This window comes from Volvox carteri, assembly GCF_000143455.1.
Source record: "Volvox carteri f. nagariensis unplaced genomic scaffold VOLCAscaffold_67, whole genome shotgun sequence".
NCBI classification, from domain to species: Eukaryota; Viridiplantae; Chlorophyta; class Chlorophyceae; order Chlamydomonadales; family Volvocaceae; genus Volvox; species Volvox carteri.
The window spans coordinates 634,141-645,519 of record NW_003307610.1 but is presented as its reverse complement, the minus strand read 5'-3'; the positions used below and the strand labels follow the sequence as shown (position 1 = coordinate 645,519).

The 11,379-nt window shown below is 50.6% G+C and overlaps 2 protein-coding genes across 2 annotated transcripts in view; both read left to right on the top strand.

Annotated features, from left to right (window-relative positions):
- Nucleotides 1-1,294, top strand: part of VOLCADRAFT_98062 (uncharacterized protein) — a gene marked incomplete at both ends in the record, with an annotated part of 12,573 nt that extends 11,279 nt beyond the window's left edge. The window contains one exon of the mRNA XM_002956970.1: nt 1,257-1,294. Coding sequence (XP_002957016.1) covers nt 1,257-1,294 — 38 coding nt within the window. The remainder of the gene's footprint in view (nt 1-1,256) is intronic.
- A 2,176-nt stretch (nt 1,295-3,470) lies between these two features.
- VOLCADRAFT_107494 (uncharacterized protein) lies at nt 3,471-7,601 on the top strand (the record flags this gene model as incomplete). The annotated part of the gene is made up of 6 exons (XM_002956969.1): nt 3,471-3,500; nt 4,677-4,754; nt 5,463-5,550; nt 6,173-6,949; nt 7,016-7,130; nt 7,258-7,601. The coding sequence occupies 4 exons, from the start codon at nt 3,471-3,473 to the stop codon at nt 6,226-6,228; spliced, it is 252 nt and encodes an 83-aa protein (XP_002957015.1). The 3' UTR covers nt 6,229-6,949; nt 7,016-7,130; nt 7,258-7,601.
- Between the last annotated feature and the right edge of the window lie 3,778 nt (nt 7,602-11,379).

The following is an 11,379-nucleotide window of genomic DNA, read 5'->3' as shown; positions in this document are numbered from 1 at the left end:
TACCCTTATGAACCATCCCTTCCTTGCTTGCATCCCCCCAGATGTATTAATCCCCCTTCAATTTCCCCTCCCATTGCATGGAGCCTTTCAAACGCAAAGGAAGAGCCAACAGTAATACCGAATGTTTGCATGGCGCATACGTACCCACAGCAGAGAGAGCTAGCTTTGAACCCTAGGAACACGGAGGGGGGTTAAGAACGTTCTAAAGTCGTTCTTAGCCCAGCCAAATTGATAAAAAAAATTGAATAATCATTAGAATGTTCTTATACTGTTCTAAGGGTGTCATTTGGGTGTACCTTCTACATGTCCTTTGGTGTCCCTTTGGTGTCTCTTTCCTGTCTTTTGGGTGTCCCTTGGGTGTCCTTTGGTGCCCTTGGGTATCCCTCCTGTGTTCCTTGGGTGTCCCTTGGGTGTCTCTTCCATGTCCCTTTGGTGTCCCTTCCATGTGTCCCTTTGGTGTCCCTCGGGTGTCCCTCGGGTGTCCTTTGGTGCCCCTTGGGCATCCCTTTGGTGTTCCTTGGGTGTCCCTTCCACGTGTCCTTAGGTGTCCTCTTTGGTGTCTCTTCCATGTCCCTTTGGTGTCTCTTCCCCTGTCTTTTGGGTGTCTCTTGGGTGTCCCTTGGGTGTCTCTTCCATGTCCCTTGGGTGTCCCTTCCGTGTGTCCCTTTGGTGTCCCTTTGGTGCCCTTGGGTATCCCTCCCGTGCCCCTTGGGTGTCGCTTTGATGTCCCTTGCGAGGGACACCCAATTGGGTGTCCCATCCATGTCCCCTTGGTGTCTCTTCCCTGTTATTTGGGTGTCCCTTGGGTGTCCCTTGAGTGCCAGTGACCGAATTCACCAAAACCTCCATTGACAGCTGCACCTGGCTAATTATGGTGTAGCCATCGATGTAGCCATAGATATCTATAAACTCGCTAATCCATCTAACAGGTCTAAACCTGTTAGATCTCGCATTGTTAGATCTAAGGTCTAGACCCAGACACATGTTGATGGTTTTCATGAAATTTCATGGTATGTTCACTGTTTTGCAATCACTGTGATATATTACCTATCCGGGAACTATAAGAGCTCCATCAGGCATTCATTACAGAATGGTTTCATGGCTGATGCATACTTATATGACATACTTACATAAAACCGCTCAATCCCAGTGGAAGAATGTTTAAGAATGCACACCCGCCGCCCCCGTGTTTTTCAGACATTCTTATCGTTCTTAAGCATTCTCCTAAGTTTCTTAACCCCCCTCCGTGTTCGTAGGGGAAGTCACCAAAACCTTGCTCAAGAATAATGCATAATAACCTCCACATTAGAAGTTTAAACCCAAAATATCAAATCCTTCACCCTCACAATCAGATTGGCTGCAGCAAAATAGTACGAATATCATAAGCTATCAAAGGTTGATCACAGTAACGGTATGGTCCTGAAATTACTAACCTTACAAGGTTAATCAATTACAAACAGTATTTGTTAACTGTTCAAACTCAGTTTCTATCAGGCTATCACAATGTAGCATACAATCTTCACAGTACAGCAAGACTCCAGGAATGTAGATGGCAGCAGGTGGGCCACGTTTAAGCCACCCTGGTGAAGTGCTTAGGTCAGACACTTTTGTAACACTATACTAGTGTTCAGGGTCCAAGACCTTGCTGTCACAATTCGAGCAGCAAGGTCTTGGAACTCCGCTTTCATGTATCTCTTTGCGTTCTTATGTTTAAACTGCCCTTCATGGTCGAGACCCTCCCTTTACTCGGCCTCACGGCCCAACGCTTAGGCTGATAGCCTTAAGGTAAGGGATGGCTATTATAACTACAGTCGACGTCGGTAATTGCTCAAGAAATAAATGTGCTTTCTCCAGGAGAACCGCACGCAGGTGCAACTCAGCGGCAAATTCACCCAGAACGGATGCCCATACCCTCTTTTGACGCACATCGTCGTCAAAAGAGGGAGGAGGTGGCGTATCAGACGGTGAAGGTGGCGGTTCCGCAGGAGGTTCAACAGTCAATCAGCACAACATGGAACCGCTGAGAGTAATCAGGAAAACACAGCATTATGTAATTCGCAACGGCACGTTTAACGGCATCAAAGCAGTCTGACATTCAGCAGTCCAAGCGCACCCTTACGCGTTACACCCGTTAATGGCGCAGCAAGGGACGAGTAATTGTCAATAAACTTATGAAAGTAATTGATAAGACTCAGGAACTTTCGTACCGTAGTGCTACTTATAGTTCGTGATCGCTTTGTTCGGGGAGGGGTCAAAAAACTTTCTGAAATTTGTACGTCCTCTTTGAATTTCGGGGAAGGCCGGACCAGATTTTGCGGGCATGATACAAATTTCGGGGCCCCTTCCAAAGTTTCGGGGCTTTTCAAACTGCAGCTTCCAGTCAGTCTCCCTCCACCGGGAACCCTTAGGCTCATGGTCTCTCACCATTTTCGCACCTTGAAAACGCCCTAGCAAATTCTGGACCGATCGTACAGTAGAGTACCAGTGGCAACGACCTAATAACCAACCGGCCGGGCCAATACAGTGTTTGGGTGGTTGCTACTGAAACGTGTCTTCATGTGGTTGAAACCCCGACGTAAAAGGCATTACGACGCAGCTGGATGCAACTGGTGCAAATCCAGCTCGGTCGCTCACCGGAGCGTTTGGTGCTAGCGGTTTCATCCCGCATTGAAGCAGGGTTGCCTGTCTTGCACGTTTTCCAGCGTTGTTCATGTCCTACGTTTATGACTATATTTTATGTATTTAAGAGCTGATTTCCGCCTTGAAATCCTAGTTTTTGCGAAGTTTGATCGACCGGCTTCGGAGGGTACGATATTTCGGGGCTGCGGTCCCTTGGGATACCTTAGAATTTGTACGTGCTACATATTCGTGGTGCCTCCCGAATTATTGTAGCACGAACTATAAGTAGCACTACGGTAGTAGATTCCGGAAGTTGGGACAGGCCAGTCACGCACCGCAGCAGTCTTCTTAAAATCCATGCGAACCTTCTTAAAGGAAACCACTTGGGCTGCTTGGCGTAAAGCTGTTCCTGGCGCAAAACGTCGAGCACCGTTGAAGATGCTCTTCCTTCGTTCGGACGAATCATGCCTTAGCGAGCAAATCATTAATGTTTTGAAGAGCCGCCGCGAGCGCTCCAACACTGTAGGACTCGGACAAACGAGTTTATGTGCGGAAGATCTAGTAGAGATTGAACGTCTCGATACGACTCTGTTGTATCACCTCCATAGTTTTTGTGGTAGTGAAAATACCAATTAGTAAACGAAGAGAGACTAAATGGTTAGCGTCTTGCGACTAAATGCCTCAGCAAACATGACGACTTGTACAGCAATCTGTACAACCTGGGAAGAGAGTTGCAAAGAACCACCAATCGAGGCAATCGTAACTCAAGCAGGTCTAACAATGACAAGTGTCACGATTATAACAAGAGCACCATAATCCAGATTCCTGCAACAGGTTAACCAAAGATAGACATGCCTAGTGGCGAAGTGCCAGAGTCTAAGGTAAATTTGCAAGTATGCCACAACACTTTACAGCCTTAAAACTTTGTATAACCCTCATGGTGCTTTGGGCCCCTGCTCTCCACACACCGCCAGGGAGACGCTTGCCAGCTGGCTGATAGTTCACAGCTGTTCAAAGCACCGCATTGCTGCAGATGGGTAGGCCCCGACCCGTGAGCTCTATTGAGCAGCAGGGATGGAGCTTTACCAGGACCTGGAGCACCAAAACCATGGGGGCATTGTCTGGCAGGGCTGGTCCACAGGTAGAAAAGCTGCATCACGGTGGCCACCACCGTGGCAGTTATTGGGACCCAGGTGGCGGCGTTGAATGGCGCCAATGTTGTACATTCCCGGGATATGAGTGACATGGACAGCAAGGTGGAGGTGAAAAAAGATGAGGGGAGATAACCAACACCAGTCACAACAGCAACCACAACAGCAACATGGACAGCAACCATAACCACAACAGCAACCAGCATTGATGCTTCACCAGCCGCGGCAGACTCTGAAATGGTGGTCGTGGCAGTTAAGCCCGGAGGCAACAACACCAACAAGGGGCACCCTGCCACTGTGGATGGTGAAGATGACGACAGGACAACAGCCATATCGATGCTGCTGGGGCCAGAGACTGACCGACCTGCTGACATTGCGGCCACCACCCCGCCCACCACTGCCCCTACCATTGCTCTGGGGTTGGGAACCCCACAAGCACCGCAAAAAGGCAGTTAGGTGGGAGGCGTGGCACTCAAGTTCTAGCCATCCCGCATTGCATTTGGCAAGTCAGGCATCCATGGCTGGGGAATATTGGCCCGTACAGATATTCCGCAGTTTTCAGGGGTGTGCAGGGGTTGTGTGGTGGGGCCTGTAGAGGTGGGGTTTATGGGTTGAGTCTCCCGGACCTTTGAGGTCTGGAACCTGGGACTGGATGGTAGTCGGAAGGGGGGGGGAGAGGGAGGGAGGGGGTGTATGAGATACATACACCCCCGAATACATACACCTACAGAAGCTACACTGGATTGCACCTCACCCCACCCTGTCATACCCCATGTCTTGCTGCCCAAACGTACCTGTCCACCTAGACCTCTCTGGGGTTGAAACACCTCCACCCTCACTGCCACCTACTCCCCTCACCCCCACCCCCCACCCACCCATGTACATGCACGTGGATGTGCCTCTCAGGATGCCATTGTCACGGAGTTCCGTGGAAAGGTGGTGCAACCCGGAGAGGCGGGTTTGATGGAGGTACATAGGCGCAGGGTAAGACACAAGTGGTAAAAAGGCGGTGCACCCTCAAGCAGCATCTCGTGGCTTCTCATGGCCCTGCCACTGGTGGTGGTGGTGTGGTGAGTGCTTTTTAGCCTCACTATCCCCCACTACCTCTTTCAGACCCCATTGGGCCCCCTAGGGTTGTACCCACCCCATCCTCGTCTCCCCTTCCTCTCTTCCGCCCAAACCCTCGAACTACACATCCATTCAATGCCCCCTCCCCCCGCCCCCTTGGCATCATCTTCACTCGCTCGTGGTTCGTCTTCCCCCTCCCCCCACCTCCTCAACCCCCCTCCCACACACACCATGAGACATGCGCTTCTTTTTCGACCAACTGCCTCTCCTCCCTTTGGTTTTTCTTATGGGTTCTTTCCACCCCAGTTTTTCCATTTCTAGCTTCTTTGTGTTCCTGCCAGCATACACATTGTCCATTGCATCATCACCTTGTCAATTCCGTCATCCAGTACGACACCACCTGCATCATCCTGCACCGTCGTTATATTTCTGTTTCGTTTTCACTCCCTACGTCATCTTCCGCTTTCACATAGGTTTTTTAGGGCTTCACCAGTCTGCCAGCTTTATACTGGTCCTTTCAGTGACACTCACATGCTTCTTTTCTTCATCACGCGCTGCTCACAACCTTGCAAAAACTCAGCCTCGCATGTGCCTTTGCCCGCCGCCATTCTGCTGCCTGGCCAGGTGATTTCGAGGAGGTTCAAGCTTTGCCGGTGTATCACGTTGTGTCAGTCGGCTGGCCGGGCTAGGATAATTGGGTCGGTCGGGTCAGGTGTGTGTTTGGGGGTTGGGAGGAGCTCTTGCATGTCACCAGCTTTTTATTACCAGCTGTTGTATCCTGTAAAGGTTTTCTGCAACGGTTTGGGCTCCGAATCCTGATTGTCGGTGGTTAGCTCGTTGTAACACCAGGCAAAGAGTACTCAGTTGGGAGATGCTAGGGGAGCTGATCCCTCTTACATTCCTCCCCCCCTCGAGTGAACATCCTCGGGCCCCGAAAATCCTACAGGCATATCCCGTAGGATTTTAGGTTGTTTGAGATCCCGTAGGATTGTTAGTTTGTTTGGTTGTTGACATTTCGTCAGTCCCCGTCCGAGATGGAGGACTTTTGATTTTACTCAGCTGGTAGACCTCTCGCCCACCCGGGCATCCACCTTGGGGGTAAGAGAATGCTGCATCTAGCCTGGTGTGTGATATGTTCGCAACCGGATTCGATCCGGGGAGTTCCCACCTCCTAGCAATTCGCACCAATTTAACACCAGGCAAATAGTACTCATGACAACTGATCAGTTGGGAGATGCTAGGGGAGCTGATCCCTCTTACACTCGTCCGGTCCGATTTACCTAACATCACTGTTACTAACTGATACCCGTCAATCCCACTGTCGATGATTACAGGTTTAACTAATACTGCTATTAGTTTACTTGCGGCTACTGTTAGCTGCAGCAGCTAAAGCTACTAGTGTTAGTCATCCACCAACTGAATGCCGCACTGCTGTGGAAGTCATTATCTGCATATGGGTGCAGGCGGCTAAAGTGACTGCTGTTAGTCGTCTGCCATTCGAGTGCCGCACTGCTGCAGAAGTCCATGTCTGCATATGGGCGTGTTGCGGCTACTGTTAGCTGCAGGCGGCTAAAGTGACTACTGTCAGTCGTCCGCCACCTTAATGCCTCACCGCTGTGGAAATCCATACCCGCGTATGGGCGGGGGTTTTACCTATGTAAAGCTGAGACCTGCATCCCTGTTTTGCCTGACCGAGCAAGAGTAGTTCCTGTGAACTATGGCTGCTGGATACCACGCCGCCCAGTTGTACTGGGGACTTATTGGCACGAGGCCCAAGTGGAGTCTCTGATGACTATTTATTCAAGACACTTGTCTCAATCGGTATCTTTCAACGCCCCCATTATATGGTTGTGTCGTCTGAACTATACAACACCAGCTTATCAGCCAGCTTTGGTCCAACCTCGTCAATGCCGCTGCCAGGCCGGTGGCAAACTACATAACAGCTCACATCATCAGTTTTTTTACTACTTTTTTCGCCACCTTTAAACCTACCGTTACGGCTTGGCTCTACTGCTTTTTCCGCTCTTATTTTACTTTTGGCGGCTAGGTAGGTTTCCACGGTCGTCATCACAACATCATCACGAGGACTGCTTCTTCACAACCGCTGACTGGTCAGTTTTGCTTCATGTACACTCTTTCCTTGGCAACAGCTTAACTCGTTCATTCTTTGGGTGCAGGTTGTGACTGCTTCCTCTTTTCACATGACATGGGGAGGTGGTTCTGGACAGCACCCATCTGGGCCACTACGGCCGCTTCACCAACCACTCTTGTAGCCCCTCCCGCTACATGAAGGTGGGGCTACAGGGGGCTGTATGGCTCGGGGTGGCAAGTGGGAGTGGGGTACGGGTGGAAGGTGGTTGATGGGGGTTTTCAGTGCGTCTGTACACCCCTCACTGTGCGCTGTGACACCCCCACACAGGTGCTGAAGTTCGAGGGGGGTGAATGCGGCTTGTGTTTTGTGTCCATACAGACATCTGTGCTGGTCAGGAACTTACAGGAACTTACATTCGACCACTGCTTCAAGGAGGAGGACCATCCCGAGGCCAAGGTGCCGTGTCGCTGTGGAGCACCTAACTGCTGGGGAACACTAAACTGATAAATTGATTATTGTACTGCGGAAAATGACTGAGATGACTCATTTGTGGTGACAGAAGTAGTGAATTGAGGATCACCGATGGCTGACGGAGGTCTGGCACCAGGGGGGCAGATAGGATGTATCGGTGGATGATATTCGAGGGAATATTGTAAAGGCTGTGGCATACTATAGGAACCAGCTGTCGAAACACCTGCATGCTTATATCGATATCGCATATTGTAGTATCCTGGGTCTGCAAAAAGACAGAAAAGAACCAATCGGTGGATGACAGATCCCGCGATACCCAGGATACTACAAAAAGACGTGATACAACACATATCGATACATACTGGACGACTATGCTGATACGAATATAATATAATACTTTTATATGCCTATAATACATAGGTAAGGCAGTACTGGTAGAGCATGCACCAATGCCCCCGGGATCCCAGGATCGAGACCTATTAGGGTCGAAAATCCTTCTGATGGTGGAAGGTGTATAGTGCCCCTAGTCCTCAACTAGGTATAGTGCCCCTAGTTGAGGACGGGTTTGGATGGTGTTACGGTGGTGACCTGGGATAAAGTTAACTTGCAGGCTGACCAGGAATGTAGTTGAGCCTCCATCAATCCGGCAGATTCCATTGGATGCCGGTGGTGGATGCAGAACCTGAGCGATCCACTGAGAAGTTGACTAGGGTGACTAGATGAGGGTGCCCTGAAATACAGGGGAAGGCAGGTTTCGCCAGGTAGCGGCCACGGGTGAAGATATGCCCCCCTGTCCCACACATCATGTAATACGCAAAACCCAAATATCAATCGTTGAGAAATATGGTTGTACTCGCCACTGCAGGCAATCTGACCCATGGGTCACAGGTACCTAAGAAGCCCAAACAGGGCCGCTACAGGTCCATGCAGAGCCATGCGATGTAGACATTCAAGTCCGTGCACTGAGTCAATAATGCCTATGGTGACTAGCCTTCCTAGCACCACCGCTGAAGGTCTTCCTGCAGTAGTTGCAAGTGGCTGATTTGTTGGTGCTGCAAGTCTTCATGCCATCCGATGTGCCCTGGCGGAGGTTGCCTTTGCCCCAAAAATGTGAACTGCCAGGGCCGCATTTGTTGGTCAAAGACGGCTTCATGAGCTTGTCATAGCCGGAGCTCGACAACGAGATCCCCTTTGCTGACAGTGGCAACCTTCAAGTTCCGCTTCTTGTCCTCTGCTGCCATGTCGTGATTACATTGCGCTGATCGGCTCGATCCTACTCTATCCCCCATTCCCCAAGGATGTCATATTTTAGTTGGACCAGTGGCCGGCCAGGACACTTAGGCTCAAAACACCGTGCAGTACAGGCCCGGCGGATTACGAAGCAGACACGTAAAGAAAGCAAGTGCACCCAACCAGAGGAGGTGATGGTGAGAACAAAAGCACAACCCAAAGTAACAACATGGTGACTAGCAGTGACTAGCCATAACAGGATTGTGACCAGAACAAATAGCATGCAACAGTACGAGACAGATCGTACGACAAAATCAGTACTCGCACTTCCATAGTCCAAGAACCAGCCTTCCCACAAACATGAGAAGCCAATATTGATACATTAATGTATCATGGAGCACAACTTGGAGGGCATCGAGGGTACCGCCAAAACAAAGGTCAGCAGTGACACCATCAAGCTGTACTTCTGTCGTGGCAACAACCTGCAGGACTCCTTTGTGGGCCTCAGCTCCCCGCGGGACACCATCTTTGAGCTGGCCGATACCAGTCATGACTTCTATGCCTCCTTTGACAACGAAGGTATGCTGAATGATATCATCACGGTTGAGAACCCTGCTGCCACTGCCAATGATGGCAACCTGAACTCATGCACCACTGCTCCCGTGACAGTCTCATGGGTATATCATGGGGGATCTCCATCCACCAATCCATACTTTTCTGAAGTCATGGTATAACATCCTGGCAAACACTCCATTACCACCACCACTGATGTCACCACCATCTGTACATGGCCGGCCGCATGGCCAGCAGCTTATGGTCCTCATCTGGTGACTGCATCATTGGTGGGGGCAGCAAGGACTTGGCAGCCATCACCAACGATGTAACTATGGATGTGAGTCGTCGCATTTTACACACCTATGGGGAGAGCACGGGGGGCCAGGGGGTGCACGGGGCCCACAGGGACATGTGAGGTAGTTACCCTGGTCTTTCCAAGTGACATGTAAACCAGGGTGTCGGAGTCTATGGAACATGATAGGAAGCGAAGTACTTGGGGTATGTTTACTTAGGGTTTTCAGTGTTTTAGGGTATCAAACGCAAAGGTGGCGAGACTGCTTCTCTCTCTCTTACACAGAAGCCCCAGCATGGACCATCAGCACATCCACACACCTCAATGGTGCCATGGCGCAACAGTCGCTCTTGTATGTATGTCCTGTGGGCTGTGTGTGTCACAATTACCAAAGCGATTGTGTGTGTTTGTGTGTGTCGGGTCAGCCGACCCAATTACCTTCGAAGTCAAGCTGTTGACGCGGCATGTGGCATCCGTGATCCATGACGGTCTTTTCCCCCCTGAAATACATTCAAACATTTGAACACTTGCTTACTTGTGTAAGCAAGTGAGGAGGCTTAGGGTTTCAGGGTTAAGGCACTTTAGGCAATATGCACAGCAGGCAAGGACGAGACGGAAGCAAAGGCTAGATGAAGCTTGCGCCGGACTGAATGATACAGGGACAAGGGAGAAGATGACTGGAAAACCATAGCCCTTAAGCCCTAAACAGAGCTGCGTGACGCAAGCCGTTATTGCCATCCTGATTGTGAGGGATCATGCACGCAGTGCCTGCACCCCTGCTGCCAACGGGAGGAATAATGAAGGATGACTTCCATGCTGAGCCGTACTTTGGTGTGGCTTCGGGTTTCCTCCTGGAAGCATAACATGAGCTGTAGTGGATGCTAAAAATTGCTCGCAAGGGACTTTGGGGGACATGACAGACAAATCGGGTATATTGTACGTTCCGTACAGTTGCAGCAGTGTAATGTCGCTTGTGGCTGGTGCCGTTAAACAACGCCACTGTTTACTTGATCATCGTTTTCACGTCTCCATCTTCAGGCCCAACCCCGGCCGGAAGGGCCTGGTGCTGATAGGGCCCCAACTGACCGAACGTAAATTATTGCTATGGATGTGTCATTGGTCGTAAGGTCATGCTTTGTACGATCCAAACCTCCCACATGTGACAGGATGCGACAGCGTATGGATGTGCTTGTGCAAATAAATCTTGTCTCCATGATCTAACCTCATCACAACCCTTACACCCTTCCACAGATATGCTGTGAGTCATGTGGCCGCTCTATGAGTCATAAAGACGTGAAAAGATGATTTAAGCATATGTCGTCGACCGTCGCTTATACATTAGGCCCTAAGCCTGGAAGGCCTTTCCAGCGGCAAGCTGCTACACAGGCCCGAACTGGACAAACTGCTGCTGAGCTGTGCAGGGTGGTTAACTCGGTAGGTTGGTGCTGTCCTTCTTGCCTGACCCCGACATGCTTGACACCTGTGTCGGTGTGGCTTATACCGCCCGTATGGAAGTGTTAAGTTGGAGGGTATAGCTTCACCCGTGGCCACTAGCCTGGCCGACCCCTCCTTCCCGGAGGTTCGGGCACCCTCACTCTTTTCCCCCATGACGACTTCTATGAAGCACGTGACTTTCGGGCCCAGCACCCATTACCAGTGGAATCTGCTGGATCAACGGTGGTGTCAACTCCATTCCTGTTCGGCTTAAGGGTCACTAAAACCGGGTCCATCTCCTTGCATCTCCTTTCATCTAGGTCAGCACGGATGGGCAGTGCTTGGCACGTGCAAACACAACCTGCCTACGGCTTTCCGTTCCCAGCCGTCGAACGCATCCGCACACACTTGGGTAGTGACTCGCTTCCCTAACGTGCCAAAACATCTACACCTGGTGAGATTCGAAC